We start from the raw sequence: 21,616 nt of genomic DNA on the forward strand, positions 1-21,616 counted from the left end.
CAAAGGTACTAATTCTAGATTAGTCTATTCAATAAGTACAGCATGTTTTTAGTCTAGCTTTCAATATGAAATAGATGCACAGATTGAGAACATTCAACTTTTAGACTTTTTTTTTTACCATATTCAAAAATATTTACCAAGTTTGTCCAATTTTCTTACATAGCAGAAATTGTTAAAATCAGCCAAAATTTATTTCTCAAACAAACACAGATAGCTTTGAATTTAGAAAAGAAGAGCTTAGCCCTAACTCTAGCTCTGTGAGCCAAGTTTCAACCCATGACCAATTATGTGGTTGCAGTGGAAATTCCTGGGAAATAAACTAAGAGGAGATACGATCTTTACTGTGCTGTCAAAGGGCTGTAAGTCTGAAGAATCTGAAGAATGAAGTAGGTCAGAGGATGCAATTCTTGAGTATTCCAGCATTATTTATTTGATCAAAGTAAAATACACTTTCCATCACTACAAACTGAGCACAACTACAGTTGTCTACACATCCATATTTTTGACGTGCTCACATTTTGCATTCTACATGAAACATTTGGTTTAAACAAAATCTTAAAAGTTCTCTATTTTGTTTCCTATCTTCTCTCCTGTTCTCTGCCATCCTCGGAAGACGTTTTGTATTAACTGCTATGAGATTTATTTCCCCGTCACATAATACGGAGGATGGCAGGGAACAATACAAGATTTACCATGTGTAGGGGATGAATGGCAAATCCAACTTTGGCTAATGTCACTGAGAACTTGGAAGCGTGAGCAGAAATATCCCAGGAAGTGGCAGTGACCCTACATTTCCTTTTATCAGAAGCAAACATGGAAGGTTACATACATGATAAACTATTGGAAGTTAAAGACTTAAGACACACAGTCACTAATTTAAAAGAACATGCAACATGAGTATCAACTTGCTATGTAGTGTACAAGTAAATGACCCAAATATCCACCTCTAGTATCCTGGATCTCTTCTTCCTACAGCGGTTATTTGTACAGCCACTGAAGGTTGATTAGTAAATACTGACATCACAATGTTGACACATGCAGGGAGTGGGAGATAAAGCAACAGTTCTTCCTTCCACCTTTTCCAAAGTCTCACGATTAGGGGAGGTAATAAGTTTTGGAAAGAAACTGAAATGCAACTTGGAGGAGAGTTGGACAAGCCACATTTTCCACTCGTCAGCGGGCCATTGTGCTACTAAAGACAGAGGGACTCCTCAAAGGGTACCTGAAAAACAAGCGTGATCCTCCCAGACTGTTTTCTTCTATCAAATACTGCATCATCGGTAAGCACAGAATCCTACCTTTCTGAATTATACTAGCCCAATGACTTCCTTTTTCTCATTCTTTATTCTAAGATTTCCCAAAATCTGTAGTATCAAATCCAGGCTTTAGTTTATTTGGAAAGTGGTTTCAGCACCTGGAAGATGAGCTGGCTCTGGGGCTCTGGAAAATCGTATTCCTTTATCCTTATCCCAGAGAAATGTACGTAGGAGGTAGAAGGTTTGCTTTTGTGGCTCTGGATGGTGGAGAAAGGTAAAGGGAAAATGAAAATAATGGGAGAGAAGAAGACAGGTTAAATCTGCAAGGATAGATTAAGGTAAAAATAAGGCGGAAAAACCCATTGGTACTGCCCTTTTTCTTTTTACAGTTTTTTTTTTTTAATAGAAAAATTAGGATTCTACATTTACACACAGCCTGAGAAAATGAATAACAGGATAGTGTTTGTTAGGCTCACATGGGTAAGTAAAAAATCTACAGAAAAATCTAGTTTCAACTGACATGGCTGAACACTGAAAAACTGCCAAGAAGTTACCCCCAAAAGATACAGAGAATGTATAGACAGGGACAAGTCAAAGCTTTTCCTGTTATACCCTCTCCCTACCCTGTTACAGGGCTGCGCAGAGTTGGTGGTAGATGATCATAATTCAAGCAACTATTGCTTTTTCTTCTATGGCTTTGGCTGAAATGTATATGCTGATTATTTGATTAGTACATATCCAGATATATTCAGATTTTGACATTTAATACACAGCAAAGGAGGCTGCATCAGACACATGACACTCTGTGACATCCATTTCATTCACACCCCCCCCCACCCCCACAGTCAGACTAAAAACTCACAAGAAGGTGTCTGTGGTGAAGAACATTACAAAGATTATAAATCTTTATCTTAATAGGCCCCTGAGAGATTTCCCCCTATGCTTAGGTGAAAAAGGCAATGAACAAGACGCTCTCGTTCTTTAAGTGCTTTGTGCAACAACGTCCGTGTCGATGCCGAAATCTTTTTTTGGAGGAATCTTTTGGATGGAGGCAAAAGTCTTCCTCCAGAGTTCCAGTCTCAGAAGCTGCTGATTCCGGCGGTGGTGACGCTCCAGTTATCCTACGGTGATCACACGTGTGCTGCTATACCTCTGTGCCCACGTTCCTCATTGGGGTCAGTCCTGCAGACCTGTATCAAAACGCTTTCAGAGAGTCTGTGGACTTTGGGGAGGCATCATCTGGGTGAAATGCTAGGGCTGGGGAAAGAGCCCGAATTCCTTGGTGACTGGAAAGGGATGGCAGAGGACGTGGGGGATCTCTTGGGGCTACACAGGTCCCCATTGTGTAGCTTCCACAGAAGCTCCTCATTTTCCATGGAGAGTCGCTTGTTGACTTTTGACTCCTTCTCTAGAGATTCTTGCAGAACAGCCTGCTCTGTGGAAAGTTGCCTTGGAGAAAAAAAAGCCAGAAACCATGTACATCTATGTAAAAATATAACTTGAAAAACTTTTCTTAGCATTTGAAATTTTGGAGTCCAAAATTATTCCTTTGGGATAAAACAGAATCCTGCACAAGGTCACAGGTATTTGGCTGGCTAAGAAACTCAAATACTGGCTGGACTTTGTGGCTCATGCCTGTAATCCCGGCACCTTGGGAGGCCAAGGTGGGTGGATAACTTGAGGCCAGGAGTTCGAGACCAACTTGGGCAACATGGCAACACTCTGTCTCTATTAAAAATACAAAAATTAGCCAAGCATGGTGACATGTGCCCATAGTCCCAGCTACTCAGGAGGCTGAAGTGGGAGGATTGCTTGAGCCCAGGAGGCAGAGGCTGCAGGAAGCTAAGTTCCCACCACTGTACTGCAGCCTGGGCAACAGGGTGAGACCTCATCTCAAAAAAATATAATAACTCTACTTTTTGGGCAATTTCATAGTAGGCTGAGTGCCACTTTTGCAAATATTCAACATGTTTTATGACTGTCTTATGCTGGGGGCTGTTTTCTATTTGGTTTTGTATTGCTCCTTGTCTGAAAGCATTCTCAGAGGCAGCCAGAGGCCGTGGGAGCAGACTTGCTGGCCTGGGTCTCAGTGTACAGTCCAGGTCACTTTGGTAAAAGCATGAACTATTACCATCACATGTTCCACAGAGAAAGCAATGCCCCTTCAACCATCTGCTTCCATCATATTTCCAGGAGGTGCAGGGGTAGAGCGTGTCCAGAAAGCACACTGGATGTGCAAGGGAGGGGGGAGCTCAGGAGAAACGTCATTGTTTACTTTTTACCTTGAAATTTCCATGTGCTTGTCCATCCGAGCTTTTAATTCTTCATTCTCCTGCTGGAATCGCTTCAATTTGTCAACCAGTGCTGTGTTGTTGTCCACCTTGGCATACACAAGAATTCCCACATTTATACAATATTAAAAACACACCTCATTTCTTAAGGCACCTCATGACATAAGCACACTTTGGAGATTAAGGAAAATGCAACACCGTATTAAAATATTCACACACTAACATACCGAAAAAGATTTTCAAACAGCAAAACAGAGCAGCTGGGTCTTTTGAAAACATGTGTGCCAGGCCACTTCAATACTGCTACAAGTGGGGAACAGATTTGTTCCAGGCTACATTGTTTTGGCATTCTCTAAGAATTGGTGCCTCTTTCTGTTTCAATGTGAAATAAACCCTGCAGCCACACTGCCCACACTTATCAAAGCTTATATATCTTCTTATGAAGTGAATTTTGCAGAAAGAAAAAAAAAAAAAAGATTCCCACAGTCTGATGAAAACTCATAGGCCAACAATTCGCAGTCCCTGGCAATGTTTACTATGGACTTGAACTCCGTTTCATCGTAATTCTTCAGCATTTGCCTCTGAGTGGCCACCCAAAGCTGTAATTGGACAGAGCTCTTAGAGCATCCCATCAAAGAAGTAACACTCCATGAGTCTCCTCAGGTCAGCTGAAGATAGGTCTGTTCTGCTGGCCTGTGCAGGCTGAACTTTCAAGGCAAACAGATTGATCAGCTGAGAGATGAAAGGATAAGATGCCTGCGGACATTTAGTCACTTAACATGATGAAGACCTGCCTCCATCCCCCACTCACTTTCTAAAGGTAAGGTTTTATGAAGAGGCGATATTATAGGTCCATCAGAATTAAGTCTAAGCCCCTTGTCCTTGTAGCAGGACTAATGCACTTTGAGTATGGTGCTTAGTTTGGAGCCCGGTTGTTCTTAAGACATCCTATTATCCAAAAGCAGCGCACCACAAGCCGTTCAGGTGAAATAACTTTCCAGAAAATGAGCCTAAACACTGAGTAATTATGAAAGAATCCCAGATAAAACAATGTGGGAAAAACCCTGGAATTCGAGACTGGGAGGTATTGTCCTTTATTATCTCACCCTAGGGAAACTAGTCCTGATCATGTCACAGAGCTGATTATGGGCAGTGCTAGTTTCATGGGAAAGTCATCTTAGAAAACTTCCTGTTGCTTCTCTCTTAATTTCATCAGAGGCCTGTCATTTACAAATATGAAGGGAACCGTGGGTTTCCCTGTCATTGTGTCAACCCATTCTTCCACACATACACAATGCAAGGCTGACAGATATTATCAGGATACCTCTGGGGCATGGCAAGAAACAAATACTAGATCAACACAAATTAAATGTGTCGTTAAGTTTACAGCATAGTCTGTTCTACTGCACATGATTTTTTGAAAGTTTTGATGCATGAATGGCATATGGTGTGACTATAAACAGGATTATCTGAGTCACCTCTGACTACCATTTAGAAGATACCAGACTCGCTGGAACAGACGACCTTTGGCAGGAACTGGTATGTATACTAGGCTGGGCCCATTAACAACCATGAGTTCCTTTCCTTCCTTTACAAAAATTTCCTGGTAATTCAGAGTGCTTGTATATCCACACAGGGGCTTGGCTGTTACCTCCCTCAACAGAAATCATAGTCTCCAGGAGAAAACCAACCCCTCAACCAACACAAACCAAACAGTAGAGAGGTTCCCCGTGCCCCCTACTGTCCAGGGCTGGTTTGGGTTTGAATGAGGCACTTGAAGCCTGAGTCACTCATCATGTGGGGAGAAGAGGCCAGCAGCACGCAGCAGCTGCACGGTCAACAGCAAGGCACCGCGAGGGCTGGGGCCACTTAACCTGCCTTGCCACGCTCTGCCAGCTTGGTTAGAGTCCTGGCTGGCAGCAGCTCTGTTTCAGGGCCGGACCAAGACTGATACTGAACACTGAACATGCCACGCGCACACACGGTTCTGGGCAGACTCCTCATACGCTAACATCATTCTCTGTCCTAGAGACTGCAAACTGAATGTTATTCATAGTTTTGGTAACACTTGCTACTTGTTCAAATGGATTCATCTTATTATAGCACTTTTTTTTTTTTTTTAAGACTGTCTTGCTATGTCACCCAGGCTGGAATGCACTGGCGCCATCTCACCTCAGTGCAACCGCCACCTCCCCAGTAGCTGGGATTACAGGCACCCACCACCACACCCTGCTAATTTTTATATTTTTAATAGAGACAGGGTTTCACCATGTTGGCCAGGCTGGTCTCGAACTCCTCACCTCAAGTGACCCGCCTGCCTCAACTTCCCTAAACTGTGGGATTACGGGAATGAGCCACTGCGCCCAGCCCGTAATTCTTTTCTCACATGCTAATTCACAAGAAGCAAGATGAAGACTTCTGATCGTATTGCTTCACTGGGATTGATTTCTATGAAACATATCCAACTGCTTTGGACCTAAGAAACCTGTCCAGGGTGGGTGGTATATTAAAGTACTGATTTTACATAGATATTTAAACACTTTTCTTATGCAGGTGAGGATTCAACATACCACTGAAATGTAAGTAAGCCTGATTTGTTTGTTGTAGTTTTTCCAAGGACTGGGTGCTGTTTTACACGTTCCTTGAAAAAGAAAACATTCTAGGAGGCAGCCATGAATAAATATTGAACAAACTTGGCAAAGAAAATGTAAACTTTATCTTTCGTATAATTTCTAAATATCTTCAGGAGCAGTTACCTCCATAGTTCTAAAATGCAGGGCTCAATTTCACAGATATTACCCTATTTGTAAGATCCTCATTCATTCTGAAGGAAACATACCAGTTTCTCCATTTTCATTAACTTGATGTCCTGTTGATGCAGTTTCTCATTCTTGATCTCTAACACAGCTTTCAGGCTTTCTAACTCCTGTTCCAGGTACATGATCTGAGGATTTTTCTGGAAAGGACACAGCAAGATACTGCTCTTATTCCACACACTCACATAGTTCAAATTCTTAAAGAATCTTTGATTAGATTTAGACATTAGACAAGCAGTAAGAGACAGATGTTCATCATCTTAGAGAAATTTCAAAGAAAGGTGAAAATTTCAAGAAGAGCACCTTAAGTCAAAGACTGGTCCTAATACTGAAAACAAACATTTCACTCATTTATCAGTAGGTTAATATGCAAAAACGTGAGGTGCATCAAACATATTATTGTAATCAAGAGAAAAACTATTGCTTACATACAAAACAGAATCTTGGCTGGCGATGAGGCTATCTATAAGACAGTTACTGGCATTTGCCAGGAGAAAAGGGAACAACAGTTATCTCCTACCAAACTATCAGGAAAGAAAAGCAGTGCATTATACCACTCTCTGGAAAGCAACAGAGATAACCACATCCTGAATCTATGGATTTTTGTTATGATGGAGCTACGCTGACCAGGCCATACTTCTAGGGCAGACATAATACTATCATTTTATATTGCGACACCCCAGTACCTACACGGAATGGAGTACGTAGCCTACTAAAATTTCTCTCCAAAAATTACAAAAGTTTGCCAGGCATAGTGGCATGCGCCTACAGTCTCAGCTACTCAGGAGGCTGAGGCAGGAGGATCAACTAAGCCGGGAGGTCAAGGCTGCAGTGAACTGTGAATGCACCACTGCATTCCAGCCTGGCGGTAGAACAAGACCCTGTCTCAAAAACACAAAACTCTCCAAAAGAAACGCTACATCAGGGGAGGCGTCCTTTGAGAGCACACCATTAATGTGGATTCCTCACCACCGCCCACCCACTCCTTGCTTTATTTGTGGAAATTCAACTAAACCATCCAGAATGTATGCTACAGAAGAAGAGCTAAAGTCCACTGATCAGATATGTTTAATGAAGGAACGTCTTAGATTAAGAGTCAGTGGTGTGGATCATCAAGCTTATCTGCCGGGGCAGTGGTTTCTGCTCTGGACAAATCCTTAGGGAGAATCCAGGAAAGGGCCTTCAGGGATTACTTAATCCAAATCCCTTACTTCACACAGAAAGAGGAAACATGTTGCATGGGTTAAGCGACCTACTCAGGAAAGATCAGGAAAGCTTCCAGAGCTGGAAAGGGTCAGGGCAGGGACTAATACTCAGATCTTCACCTCTAGGTTCCTTAGATAAGAGGTATGCGTGTCTAGGTCTGGGGTTGGGATGAGGAGAGGCTGGTTAATGCATACAAACATACAGTTAGATAGAGGAATAGGTTCTGTGTTCAGTAACAGCAGGGTGACTATAGTTAATATATTGTGTATTTCAAAATAGCTACAAGAGAAGATAGGAAATGTTCCAAACAAAGAAATGATACAGATGACGGATACCCTCAACACCCTGACTTGGGCATTACACAGTCTATGACTGTCTCAGCACATCACAGGTACCCCGTAAATACATACAAATACTAAGTATCAATTTTAAAATTTCATACATTTTATACAGTGTTATCCTTGTACATAGGATTTTTTTTTAACCTTGAAAATAGTGAATCCTACCTCATTTTTGTTAGAGGGAAAAGGCATAACTTACCGTCAGTTTTAAAATTAGAGCATTTACAAGACTTGTACCCTCTGCATTTTCTCCTCCTCGTCTGCCAGCCCGTCCCTTTCTCCTGGACTACAGTCAGACGCACTCTCTTTTTCCGCAGCCTCACCATGCTTACGTGGCAGAAGCAGTTGGATGGTTCTGTGTTCCTCAGTCTGACTCTGCCTTAGCTTTTCAAAAGCAGCTGCAGTAGAAGAATCCCCTTTGTGTACCGGAGGCTCTTTCAAACCTGTTTCCTGAGCCATCAGTAAGGTTTACACCCTGCATATCCCTGCATATATATAAGCCTAGATTTCATCTGAAATCACTGACTCTTCCTAAGAATCTTCTAGAATAAATAGCTTTGAAGTTTCTTTGAATATAAGCTCATCTAATATTATCAAATAGCTCGAGGGTCTCCCAATGAGATTATTAGCAGAAGGTCTCACTGAGAGATCCACATATGCACTTTCAGAGCTGGCCAGAGATTTAAGTGGAGAAAAGCTTGCTTCAGCAGTCCCAGAGCAAAAACATGGAATGAAAATGGTGGTACTAAAGGCAGAAGCAGCCAGGAAAAAATTTTTTTTCAAAAAGACAAAAAAAGGTTGGAAGAAGGCAGGGGAGAAAGGACAGATGTGCCAACAGAAATTTCAGCTTCCAAGAGATCCGTACTTTTCAGAAGTGACATTTATCCATATGATGAAATATTATTCATCCATAAAAAGAAATGAAATACTGAGATAGGCTAAACCACGGATGAACCTTGGAAACTTTATACTAAGTAAAAGATGCCAGCCTTAAAGGACCACATGTTGTACAATCAACCTTTTGTATTAATTCCTTAGAATAAGTAAATCCGTAGAGATAGAAAGTAGACTGGGGAGAGCCTGGTGCTGGGGAATTTGAGGGAAATGGGGAGTGACTGCTAATAGGTCCAGGGTTCCTTTTGGGGGTGATAAAAATGTTCTAGAATGAAGTACCGGTGACCGATGGACAACTTTATGAATATGCTAAAAGCCACTGAATTTTACATTTTAAAAGAGTGAACTTTTCCTGGCCAATGTGGTGAAACCCGGTTTCTACTGAAAATACAAAAATTAGCTGGGCATGGTGACGTGTGCTTGTAATCCCAGTTACTCGGGAGGGTGAGGCAGGAGAATCGCTTGAACTAGGGAGTCGGAGGTTGCAGTGAGCCAAGATTGTGCCACTGTACTCCAGCTTGGGTGACAGAGTGAGACTCCATCTCAAAAAAAAAAAAAAAAAAAAAAAAAGAGTGAACTTTGTAGTTTGTAAATTACATCTCAATACAGTGATTTTTTTTTAAAAAAAATAAAGCGTTGACATAAAACCCTAATCCTAATTGGTAGTTTCCTTCCTTTTCTACAGGTATTAGCTTAGACCACCAGAAACATCCTGGACTTCATGTGTATGTCAGATTTTAGGATGGCAAAACAAGACACCAGTAAGCAAAGAAGCTCTTTTACACACCTTAGAAAGCACATTGCCAGACATGAAAAGGATTCCAAACCTGTGTTATTTCTCTGGCTGCTGAGTACTTAAATGACTCTAAAAGGCAATTAAGAAGAAAAATTCCATCCTGATAAAGGAGCACACACAACTTACTACATTTGCTTTCTCTCTTGCTATTCTTTTTTGTTCTTCTGATTTCAGTTTTTCATTTAAAGCATCATTTTCACTCTTCAGATCATTGATTTGCTTCTAAAACACAAAACAATGAAATGTGGAACATAAGTTAACAAGAAGACCCCAGAAACTCAGCATATATACACAGAAACATTAAAACCAAACAAAATCAAAAATGATCCTTTTTTTGTGGGGGATGCTGGGATATTGGCATTCACCCACCTCTAGCGATTCCTGCTTCTCAGAAAGTAAATCTTCAAGTGATTTCTTTTCTATTTCATGGCCTTTCTTAATTTCTGGGAAGATAAGAGGATATTTTTGAGACAGTAACATTCTATAAGATCAAGGTACTCTACAACGGTGAAAGCACATAGATGCAGGGGTTGACAAGGAAGCCATATGATGTTACTTTACATCTATGGTATGCTTTTATGTAAACTGGCCATCTGTTCTCAAAATAGGCTTGAGAGGTGGGTGGACATTCCCATTTTATGACTGAGAGCACTGAGGCCCACCAAGGCCCACAGAGGCCATGCGACCTTAGGAAAACACTGAGTGCCATTTCAGGGCAGGCTCTCATAAATGCCACTCCAGACTCCTGGTCTGGAAACCCTGTGCTCTCCTGAATTTCCTCTTCATGACCTAAACGTAAGTCTATAATTACACTCATTTCTAGCAGGAAGGAAGAAAAACAATGTTTCCTAAAAGTGTGCCCAGAGCCACTTTTACACATTATCATCTCTGCCTGACTTTGGGCAACTCTTATTTCTCTGGTGAGAAAGTTCTTGCTGAAGGTCACACAGCCAGTTCCCAGCACACGTCCATGCTGCCCTGTAAGATGTAACTGGTTTAGTAGAAAGACTGAGCAACACTGCCGATTCTGTTCTGAAAGCAGTGGCTTACACCCTTCCACTGAATGAAAGATGAAAAATAGAAAAGACTCGTTTTCTATTCAGTAAGTGACATCGACATTTCACAGCTCTGCTGCTGTGCGGGAGCACTTGGGGTGGATCCTTTACTGTGGATTACAAGATAGAAACTTTTACTTTCAACTTCCCAGGAACCTAAGCCGGCAACCACCATCCCCAAAATGGCCTTTACAATCTTCCGAAGCCCATTCTATTTAACACCAGGCTGGCATTTGTAACTATTATTTGCATCCTTAGTGGGAAAAGGCATCTGTTAACAATGAACAATGCAAAAAGGAACCAAGAACACCCCACCCTGAACACCACAGGGCATTTGCTGAAGCAGAAAGTTAAGAATCATTTCCATCTTAAAACATATCACGTGGTTCCTTCAGATTTTATTCTGTTTAAAGAGGAAAAAAAGCATCCTTGCCTGAAAGGGAGGCTTCATAGGCCTTCTTGAGCAATTCAACTTTCTCCGAGTGGCTAGCTTCAATTTCCAACTTAGAGGTTTCATGAGCAGCATTTAAGTTGTCAAACTATAAGAAACAAACAAAACCGTGGTTTAACAGTAAAACCAAATGTCCTAAGTGGAATAAGCAAAGCGACCACATTAAGAGACTTCACAGCTTCACAGGTAAGCTTGTGCTGTAGTTTAAAGGCTCCCCCAACACATACAAAGGCCGGGGCAGTGGTTCACACTGGTAACCTCAGCACTCAGGAGGCAGAGGTGGAGGATCACTTGAGCCCAGCACTTCAAGTCCAGCCTGGGCAATGTCACAAGACTCTGTCTCTAGACAAACACAAAGAACGCATAAAGAGCAACCCAACTGGGGTTCACCACTCAACTCTCCTCTGTCTCCTTCCCTACCCTCAGGAACGCAGACATAGAGGCTCTCCAGAGTGATGGATGGAAATGGCTGCATCAGTCCCAAGGAATGACCAGGAATGAGGTCATGCTCTGCGCCTGTCATTTGACCACTCAGGCCCTAGCACGTACCTAGCCTGGAGTAGGCACTCTGCAGATAATTACTAAATGAAAAACTGAGTTAAAAAGGGAGCTATGAAATTAGAAAGGTTTGATATTCTATTCAGTGAAAAAAAATAGGGTATTTAAACAAATGCCACTTAAAAAAATGCAAAACAATAGTTTGGCAGCACAACACCAGGATGTTTATAAGGGATTATTTCTGGGTAGAAAGAAAGGGTTGTTTTTCAATTTTATCTTTTCCTCCTCCTTTTCTTCCCTTCTTTCACTTAACATACATACATTGCTTTGGTCATAGGAAAACTATTCAATTAAAAAGACATTGTTTCCGAGGCGGGTGGATCATCTGAGGTTGGGAGTACGAGCCTGGCCAACATGGTGAAACCCTGTCTCTACGAAAAATACAAAAATTAGCTGGGCATGGTGGTGGGTGCCTACAGTCCCAGCTACTCAGGAGGCTGAGGCAGGAGAATCACTGGAACCCAGGAGGTGCGGTGGGTGCAGTGAGCCAAGATCAAGCCACTGTACTCCAGTCTCTAGCCTAGGCAACAGAGTGAGACTCTGTCTTAAATAAACAACAGCAACATACTTTTTATACCTATTAGACTAAAAAACAAAGAGAAGCTCATCAAGGATGTGAATAGCAATCAGGATTCAAGTAAGCAGCAGAGGCCTCAGACAAGCTCTGGCTGCAAAAGTACAGACCTGCTCTTGCAGTTGCATTTTGTACTTCTCTGCTTCTTCAATGTAAGTGTCCCGAAGCTTTTCATACTCCCTGGTATAAAATTCCTTAAGCCGATTCTCTCGTTCTGTTTTTTCAGCCTGGTGCTGCTGGACAAATGCTTCATACGCTGTTTGTAACTCATTCCTGGCTTTTTCTAATTTCTCACAGGTGGATGAAGCAGTGACTGAAAACAGATGAGAAAGAAGAGGGAAGAGGTCATTTTATTTGTGAAATGTCCTATATTCATTGCAGTCACACACAGCTGTGATGACACCTGAAGCATAAACCCACGATGTCTCGGGTCTCTGGTGACCATATGTTCAAACGTAATAGTATGGAACTGAATTGTAAAAAGGAACACGAGGGCAGGGCATGGTAGCTCACACCTGTAATCCCAGCACTTTGGGAGGCCCAGGTGCGGGAATCACCTGAGGTCAGGAGTTCAAGACCAGCCTGGTCAACATGGCAAAACCCTGTCCCTCTTAAAAATACAAAAATTAGCCAGCATGATAGCAGATGCCTGTAATCCCAGCTATTTGGGAGAGTGATGCAGAACTGCTTGAACCCGGGAGGCGGAGGGTGTAGTGAGCCAAGATCATGCCACTGCACTACAGCCTGGGTGACAGACTGAGACTCCATCTGGAAACCGCTCCCCCTACCCAACCAACACACACACACTCAAAAAAGTGACTCCCAAGCAGTAAGAGAAGTACTTCAGAAGAGCCAGGTTTCCAAGGGAAGATCCCCTCTCATGTGGTGACCAGTCAATGCAGTGGTCAAGAAAAGAGCCTCGGCCAGGCCGAGACATTTCTTAGGACAAGCGACTCCTCCGTCTCCCAGACAGCCAGTGTGGCAGAAGCTCATACAAGAGCAAGACAGACCAGGGATAACAAACTAGTGGACCTTAAGCTTGTGCTTAATTTGAGCTGATTATAATGTGTTATTTCAAAACTAATTAAAATGAAATATTAGTCTCTATTAAATACAAATCACCAGAGCGCAAATATCTTAGGAAATAAAAACACATCTTAAAAGTGCCCACATAGGCCAGGCATGGTGGTTTATGCCTATAATTCAAGTATTTTAAGAAGCTGATGCAGGAGAATCATTTGCGCCCAGGATTTCATGACCAGCCCGGACAACACAGGGAAACCCCATCTCTTAAAATTAAAAAAAAAAAAAAAATGTATCCAGGCATGATGGTGTGAGCCTGTAGTCCCTGCTACCGAGGAGGCTGAGGTGGGAGGATCACTTGAGCTCAGGAGGTTGAGGCTGCAGTGAGCCATGACTGCACAACTGTCGGGCAACAGAGTGAGACCCTATCTCAAAAAAAAAAAAAATTATAAAATGAAAGGTTAAAAAAACTTTATATATATATATATGAGTGAGAGAGAGAGACAGAGAGAGAGACGGAGTCTTGCTCTAACACCCAGGCTGGAGTGCAATGGCACGATCTTGGCTCACTGCAACCTCCGACTCCCGGATTCAAGTGATTCTCCTGCCTCAGCCTCCTGAGTACCTGGGATTACAGGTGAATGCCGCCACGCCCGGCTAATTTTTGTATTTTTAGTAGACATGTGGTTTCACCATACTGGTCAGGCTCGTCTCGAACTCCTGACCTCGTGATCCGCCTGCCTTGGCCTCCTGGTTAATATATTTTAAAAGGGCAAAGTAATCTGATAAACATAATAGAAAATTACAGCATCTTATCTCTTCCCTACAACTACCAAAAATAGAATGACTAACAATATAATACATGGCAGAACACACCAAAAGATACATGTACACACATTACAATAAATCCTAGCAAATCATGAATTCCTTAGGAAGTCTGACTTTGGACATTCCCAGTCTTCCATCATCGAGATGTAAATACAGGCAGACAGGGTACTACTGTAATTGTCAGGGGTACACATGCTGTCCACACCCCCAGAGTGCCCGTGGATTAATACAACAGGGTTGCTGGCAAATCTGTTAAATTAACCCTCACCTCTCTTTTGGAAAGGAATAACATATCAGGAGTTGTTGAAGGAAGAAGATTATTTTAGGGCAGAGAAAAGGACAATTTAGATCAATAATTATTTGACCTAAGGAATATGAAAATGGCAGGTTCTTAGGAAAATTTCCTACAATGTTGTCGACTTGTTATCTCAGGAACTTGCCATGTGGTGGTAGAAATACCCAAGTCACTTGGCCCAAATCAGTATTCTTTCAGAGGAAAAGGAGGCTACATCGAAATAATGGCAGGGATAGTATCTGCTAAAGAGAACCCTTAAAAATTAAATAAATCCACAAATGTTTATTGAAGGGCAAAGAATGAACATTAAAAAAAAATCCCCAAAACAAAAACTATTTCTCGGTGCCTGGCACAGAATGGGGCTCCTTATCTTGTTTAACCCTCACAGAGGACCTTGGGCAACATATAAATAAGGAATCTGCCACAGAGAGGCTAAATCATCTCCCCAGGCACAGAGCTGGCAAGTGTGAGAGGACGGGTTTTGGTGAGCAGTCTGAATTCTGATTCTGTCTGCACCCAAAGCCTGTGTCCCTTCTTTCCCACCAAGCTGTCTCTTGTGCCAGGGCTGGAATGGTGCAAGACGGGGCCTCTGCTGGAAGAGACACAGACAGAGAAGTGGCAGGACCAGGCCAGACCTTAGGGCCCAGGGAGTGGCACTCAAGACAGTTTACATCCAGTCAGGGTGGACCAAAGGTTTGGTCAGATTTTTAAAACAATTAAAATAAAAACAAAAAATAAAAACTGTGATGAGGGCTGGGCACAGTGGCTCACGCCTGTAATCCCAGCACTTTGGAAGGTCAAGGCGGGCAGATCATGAGGTCAAAAAATCAAGAAGGAGGCCAACATGGTGAAACCCCGTCTCTACTAAAAGTACAAAAATTAGCTGGGCATGGTGACGCGTGCTTGTAATCCCAGCTACTTGGGAGGATGAGGCAAGAGAATTGCTTGAACCTGGGAGGCAGAGGTTCCAGTGAGCCAAGATCACGCCACTGCACTCCAGCCTGGCGACAGGGAGAAACGTCATCTCAAAAACAAAAACAAACAAACAAAAAACTGTGATGAAGTTGACATCAAATTAACAATTATTTTTAAGTGTATAATTCAGTGGCATTAAATACCCTTACATTGTTGTGTAAGCTTTGCCATGATCCATTCTCCAGAACGTTACCCCCCAACCTGAAACTCCATACCAATTAAACAGTAACAACCCATCCCCTCCCCTTCCCCAAGGCCCTGGCAGCGACCATTTTACTTTCTTTCTCTATGAATCTGGCCACTCAGTACCTCATATACCTGGACTCATATAGTACTTGTCCTGTTGTGACTGTTTATTTCATTTAGCGTATGTCCTCAAGGCTCATCCAAGCTGTGGGATGTGTCACAATTTCCTTCCTTTTGAAGGCTCAATAGTATTCCATTGTTGGTCAGGTGCAGTGGCTCATGCCTGTAATCCCAGCACTTTGGGAGGCCAAGGCAAGCAGATCACTTGAGTTCAGGAGTTCGAGACCAGCCTGGCCAACATGGCAAAACCCCATCTCTACTAAAATACAAAAATTAGCCCGGCATGATGGTGCATGTCTATGGTCCCAGCTACTTGGGAGGCTGAGGCAGGAGAATTGCTTGAACCCAAGAAGTGGAGGTTGCAGTGAGTCAAGATGACACCACTGCACTCCGGCCTGGGCGACAGAGCAAGACTCTGTGTCAAATAATAATAATGATAATATTCCATTGTACGTACTGATGACATCTGTGCATCCACTGACCATTCACGGACACTTGGGTTGCCTCCACCTTTGGCTATTGTGAGTAATGCTGCTATGAACACCAGGGGACAAATACATGCCTGAGTCCCTGCTTTCAATTCTTTGGTGTACATACCCAGAAAGAACTGCTGACTCATATGGCGATTCTATTATTAATTATTTGAAGGACTATAGTACTCTTTTCCACAGTGGTTGAACCATTCTACATTCCCATAAGCAGTACCACACACAATGGTTCCAATTTCTCCACATCTTCACCAGAACCTATTTTAGTTTTTCAAATATATATAACAGCCATCCTAATGAGTACATCACTGTGGTTATGATTTGGTCAGCAGATTTTCAAATTGAGCCATGTGATAGAAGTAAAATTCTGGCATCAAGGGTGAAAATCCTATCCCAGTATGACCAATGGTGGGAGACGGAATGGTGAGCCTTGGTGACTAAGAAACTCACAAAGCAGAAAAGATAGAACCCATAAAGACAGACGGAGGCCAGATTACAGGAGCCATCGCATGGAACTCAAGCCTTTAGGACTGAACATTAAAAGTTTTTTTTTTTTTTTTTTCCTTTAAAAGAATTTAGTAAAAGATAGTGACAGTCTTGATTGCTGGAAGTATTTTTTATTTTTTCCTTTAAAATAATTTAGTAAAAGATAGTGATGGTCCTGACTGTTGGAAGTTTTTTTCTTTTTTTCATTTAAAAGAATTCAGTCAAAGATAGTGATGGTCTTGACTGCTGGAGAACATTCTCTTCACATTCACTTTTCCTTCTATTACACTAGTAACCACAGAAGAAAAAATGACTCAAGACGTCCAATGTTAGTCAAACGAGTAAACACAGTAAACCTTCTGCCAAGTAACTTTCTGACTCTGAAGGCTCCTCGTGTGAATCTCATACTAGAACTTTCTATGAAAACCTACAACTTCGCAAGCCACTGGTGAAGGCATCAAATAGGTTTCTAGTCAGAGAAATTCTAGTTTCATGCAGCCTTTTCACTTGCTTCTCTTAAAATTTCAGATATTTCCAAAGTTAGAAAATGAAAAGTAAGAACATGATCTGAACCCATCTGGAAGCTCACATCTGGGACAGAAACATTGAAGTGAACTCAGGGACTCAGCAATAAACAAGAGACTGCCTTCAAGCCCTGGGCTAGAAGAGCTTTGACGCAGATGTTAACAGCAGGCTACCCTGGCTGATTTTAACGCATCTGTTTATAATAAAAATACTGTTGGTCTGAATACATAATTATGGCACATCAGCCTTTAAAACCAAATAGGATACACAAAAGTCCTTTCCCATTAGCCATGGGACAGGGCTGTTCCTTTGTTTACCAAAAAAAGAAAAAAAAAAGGGCAGCTCTGAAGTTTTGTTGGCCACCATAAGTGAGGTGAAGGGAGGACACATGGGAAGAAACGGGAAGGAGAAAGGGAGAAAATGGGTCACATGGGGGAACGGGAGGTTCACTGCTGTTACTGCAACAGTCCAAAGCGGCAGGCCCAGCACCAGACGGTGACATCAGCCTGCAGCTGTGCACAGACCTTTGCTCTGTTTACTGGCCCGGTGTGCTGCTGGGGAACAGCTGGGCTGCAGTCATCACTCACACTAATGGCTTTAGTTTGAAAAACCTGGCCTGGGCTCCGAAAGAAACATTTATTTGGCATAAAGAACTCATGAATAACTTTTTAAAGGATGCACGTGTAAACACTGTATTAAAGGTTCTCAGAGCGCTCCTCGACAGCTGTGACATAATGTGTGTGTGTGGCGGTGGGGGGGCGTGCATAACCCTGATTTGAGGCCGTGGACTTTCCTGTGCACTGACTACAGCTTACCGGAGATTTATCGTGCCACCTGTGTGTGCTCTCGCCCCATCCTCAGTCTAGTCTCTTCTTGCTTATTCTCCAGAATTCTACTCACTTTCAATTAATCAGACGTCTGCCCAACAAAGCCAAAACCAAACATTAAATAGTTCTGAATTTGCATCAAGCAAGCATGAAACTTTCCCCCAGTGATACATGCGACTGTTTGAAAGTAGGTATTACACAAACACAAAGGTAAAGTAGTCCTTTTGCCCCTTTTTTTTTTTTTGAGACGGAGTCTTGCACTGTTGCCTGGGCTAGAGTGCAGTGGTGCGATCTCGGCTCACTGCAACCTCCTCCTCCTGGGTTCACGCGTTTCTCCTGCCTCAGCCTCCCGAGTAGCTGGGACTACAGGTGCCCGCCACCACACTTGGCTAATTTTTTGATTTTTTAGTAGAGACAGGGTTTCACTATGTTGGGCAGACTGGTCTCAAACTCCTGACCTTGTGATCCGTCCACCTCAGCCTCCCAAAGTGCTGGAATTGCAGGTGTGAGATACTGCGCCCAGCCTCTGTTGTTTTAATCATTCCATTAGTTGATTTTTTTTTTTAAAGCAGGTATATGATTAAGAACACCAACAAACCACTGCTTGTAGGAGAACTGTTGGGCAACTTTTGTATACACGTTTGTAAACCATGAAAGCTATCTCCAGCAATCTAGCTTAAAAGAGGAAATACAGTTCTCAGGATTTAAGGAAAAAGAAAAGAAAAAGAGAAAGGAAGAAAGGAGAAGCGGGGAAGTGGGGAAGGGAGGAAAGGGGAAGAAGGAAAGGAAGGCAGACTCATGTACAAAATCATCTCTAAAGTAGAAGGCCATATTGAGATTAGAAGTCAGTATTTTCACTCTATAATGAACCACCTGAGAAGAATTCGAGGCCAGTGGCCCTCCCTGACAGTTTAAATCATGGATAGCTGAGCAAGAAAAAAAAAAAATCATAACAAGTGAAATGCTAAGTTTTGCTTTTCAAATAATTATCAGGATGATATGTGGAAAATGCCCAGCGCCACAGTCAAACATCATCTCTGGAAAACAGAGCTGGAGTCCTCCCAGGTCCTTCAGCACTGAGCCCTGCAGAGCAGGAGTGGAGCCATTACTTAATTAGTCCTCATGGCTTTTTCTCAGAAGGGAAGGTCAGACTTGTATTATTTCCATCTCACAGAGACTCATTTCCCTTTGTTAATTGATAAATGTACTGTTCACAGAGAAAAGCATTACACAGCCATGGCCCGACATTGTTAATATTCTTTTGAAATGATACAGCGCTTTCCTAGTTTTTACATCTGAGTAGCACGCTTCACTATGAGACGACCAAAAAGATTTTAATGCTGAAGAACATAAATAAATGTCCTAGTAGAATAAGCCAAAATTACTCAGGTTCAAATCTCAGTCACACCACTTAGCTGCTACATCACTCGAGCAAATTACTTAAACTTTCTAAGCCTACATTTTTTTTTTCTTTTGAGATGGAGTCTTCCTCTATCACCCAGGCTGGAGCGTAGTGGCATAATCTCAGCTCACTGCAACCTCCGCCTCCCGGGTTTAAGCAATTCTCTTGCCTCAGCCCCTTGAATAGCTGGGATTACAGGCATGCACCACCATACCTGGCTAATTTTTATATTTTTAGTAGAGACAGGGTTTCACTATGTTGGCCAGGCTGCTCTAGAATTGCTGACCTCAAATGATCCGCCTGCTTCGGCCTCCCAAAGTGCTGGGATTACAAGCATGAGCCACTGTACCTGGCCTAAGCCTATATTTCTTCATTTTTAAAATGGAGATAATATTAGTCCCTTCTCTATAGGATGAAATAGCACAGGTGAAGCACTCACCCCAGTGCCTGACCAGAGTAACTCTGCAGATAAACTGTATAACTGTTACGGCTTGCAAGAGTCTTCCTGGTAGACAGGCTTGGGGTTCCGTAACAGAAATATAACAGTTAACAAGCAGCATTGCTGGCCTAGTATTCAAATTTGATGCATAAGCAGGCACATACATAGGTATTATGGTGGAGTATACACTCACTTCAAGTCTTCACCTTCCACTATTATTGTTCTCGACATTATATGCAATAGAATTTTCCTAATTTGGAGGAGGTTTTATGTAAATCAGACCTAAAATATAAAAAGAAAAGTGCCAGGCAAATCTTCATAGTGCCACGTAAGAGATTATGATAGAAAGAAGAGACGAACAGGAAAAAGAGATGATTCCATTCCCAAATTGCATACATGCACCTTTCCTGGACGCTCTGGCCAGGCTGCTGTGGGCGGCAACTCTCCCCCACCCCACCTCGAAATCCCCACCTCTGCACCAGGTAGGATGAAGAAGAGCAGTCTGCCTCCAGCTCTGCCTGCAGCGGGCCCCTCACTCTCTCTTGGCTGCCTGGGAAACTGGCCTCCTCCTCTCAGTTCTGGGCTCCTTGACTTCTTTCTTCAACAGCACATACCCAATACACTTCTCAGGCTAAACTCTCACTTCTCTTGTGCCCCACCCCCGGAACCAGGAAGGGACACTACCTTCTACTGCAGAGTGTGATAATGTCGTAACATTCTACGAGGAGAAATCCGATCACCACACACGTCCATGGCAAGTGACTATGCTGGTGACTCCCTTAAGCCAGGGTCTAATCTGGTTTGAAACTGGAGGTAGTAATATCACTGAACAGGTAACCAAGAAGTTGTTTTTAAACATCAAATTGATGCTTTGTGGACAGGCAGTGGAAGAAAGAAGAAGAAAAAGGTGGGACCTAGACTATCCCACAAATAGGCATGTCTGGTTTCCTGGGTCTCCGTGTCCTGATATGGAAGGTAGGAACTAATACTACCTGTTCGGCCAACCCTATAGATTGGTGAGAGTGAAGTGAAACAGAGTTACTATTACCCTTTGTAGAAAGTCTTCCCAGCCTGTGGAATACTCCGCTACTCACAGAGTGCCAGGGTTTGCCTCTCTAAAGATACTTTGTCAAATGACCATGAAATTTTGCAGACAAGTAGACGACAAGGTTCTTTTTCTGAATTTCAAAATTATCTCCAAATGGCTTTCTGATTGCTCTTGGGCATTAAATCAACGAATCAATAAGAGCTCATTTCAAAGTCTTCCATAAATCATAAATTATTAGGAACTTACTTTTTACAGAGGGCCTGCACTATCAAATCAATCCTCCCATAAATGCCACTTCACCTTTAAAACTCAGTTCACACTTTACAAGGTGCTCTCATATTTGTTTCAGGTAATGTAACAATGCTCTGAATGAATAAAATAGGTATTACCATACATCCCATTTTACTAAAGAAGAATGGAAATGGCAGCGCTGGATCTACAACTCCAGCCTCTTTTTTATTGTTGTTGTTGTTGTGTTTTGAGTAGATACGGGGTTTCACCATGTTGGCAAGGCTGCTCTCAAACTCCTGGCCTCAAGCCATCTGCTCACCTCAGCCTCCCAAAGTGCTGGGATTACAGGCTTGAGCCACTGTGCCCAGCCTGAGAACTCCAGCCTCTTTGAGAGCCTAAGCACAGAACACCAAACAGGATCTTTTTCCCAGCCTGAGATGGAGTAGAGAGAAGTTAATTCACACGTACCATGGACGCCTCAGGGTAGTAGGGCTTAATTCTCTTG

At 42.6% G+C, this 21,616-nt stretch overlaps 1 protein-coding gene across 7 annotated transcripts in view; it reads right to left on the bottom strand.

The window, feature by feature from the left end:
* Positions 1-399: 399 nt before the first annotated feature.
* Positions 400-21,616, bottom strand: part of MTUS1 (microtubule associated scaffold protein 1) — a 170,301-nt gene continuing 149,084 nt past the window's right edge. For 6 of the 7 annotated variants that reach the window (XM_010374479.2, XM_010374481.2, XM_010374478.2 and 3 more), the window contains 7 exons: positions 12,349-12,551; positions 11,089-11,194; positions 9,970-10,043; positions 9,727-9,822; positions 6,387-6,503; positions 3,539-3,636; positions 400-2,705 (listed from right to left, as the gene is read on the bottom strand). In XM_010374479.2, the coding sequence (XP_010372781.1) occupies positions 2,492-2,705; positions 3,539-3,636; positions 6,387-6,503; positions 9,727-9,822; positions 9,970-10,043; positions 11,089-11,194; positions 12,349-12,551 (908 nt within the window). In that variant the 3' untranslated portion in view covers positions 400-2,491. The remainder of the gene's footprint in view (positions 2,706-3,538; positions 3,637-6,386; positions 6,504-9,726; positions 9,823-9,969; positions 10,044-11,088; positions 11,195-12,348; positions 12,552-21,616) is intronic. The other variant, XM_010374480.2, reaches the window with a different exon arrangement.

This window comes from Rhinopithecus roxellana, chromosome 9 (genome assembly GCF_007565055.1).
Source record: "Rhinopithecus roxellana isolate Shanxi Qingling chromosome 9, ASM756505v1, whole genome shotgun sequence".
NCBI classification, from domain to species: Eukaryota; Metazoa; Chordata; class Mammalia; order Primates; family Cercopithecidae; genus Rhinopithecus; species Rhinopithecus roxellana.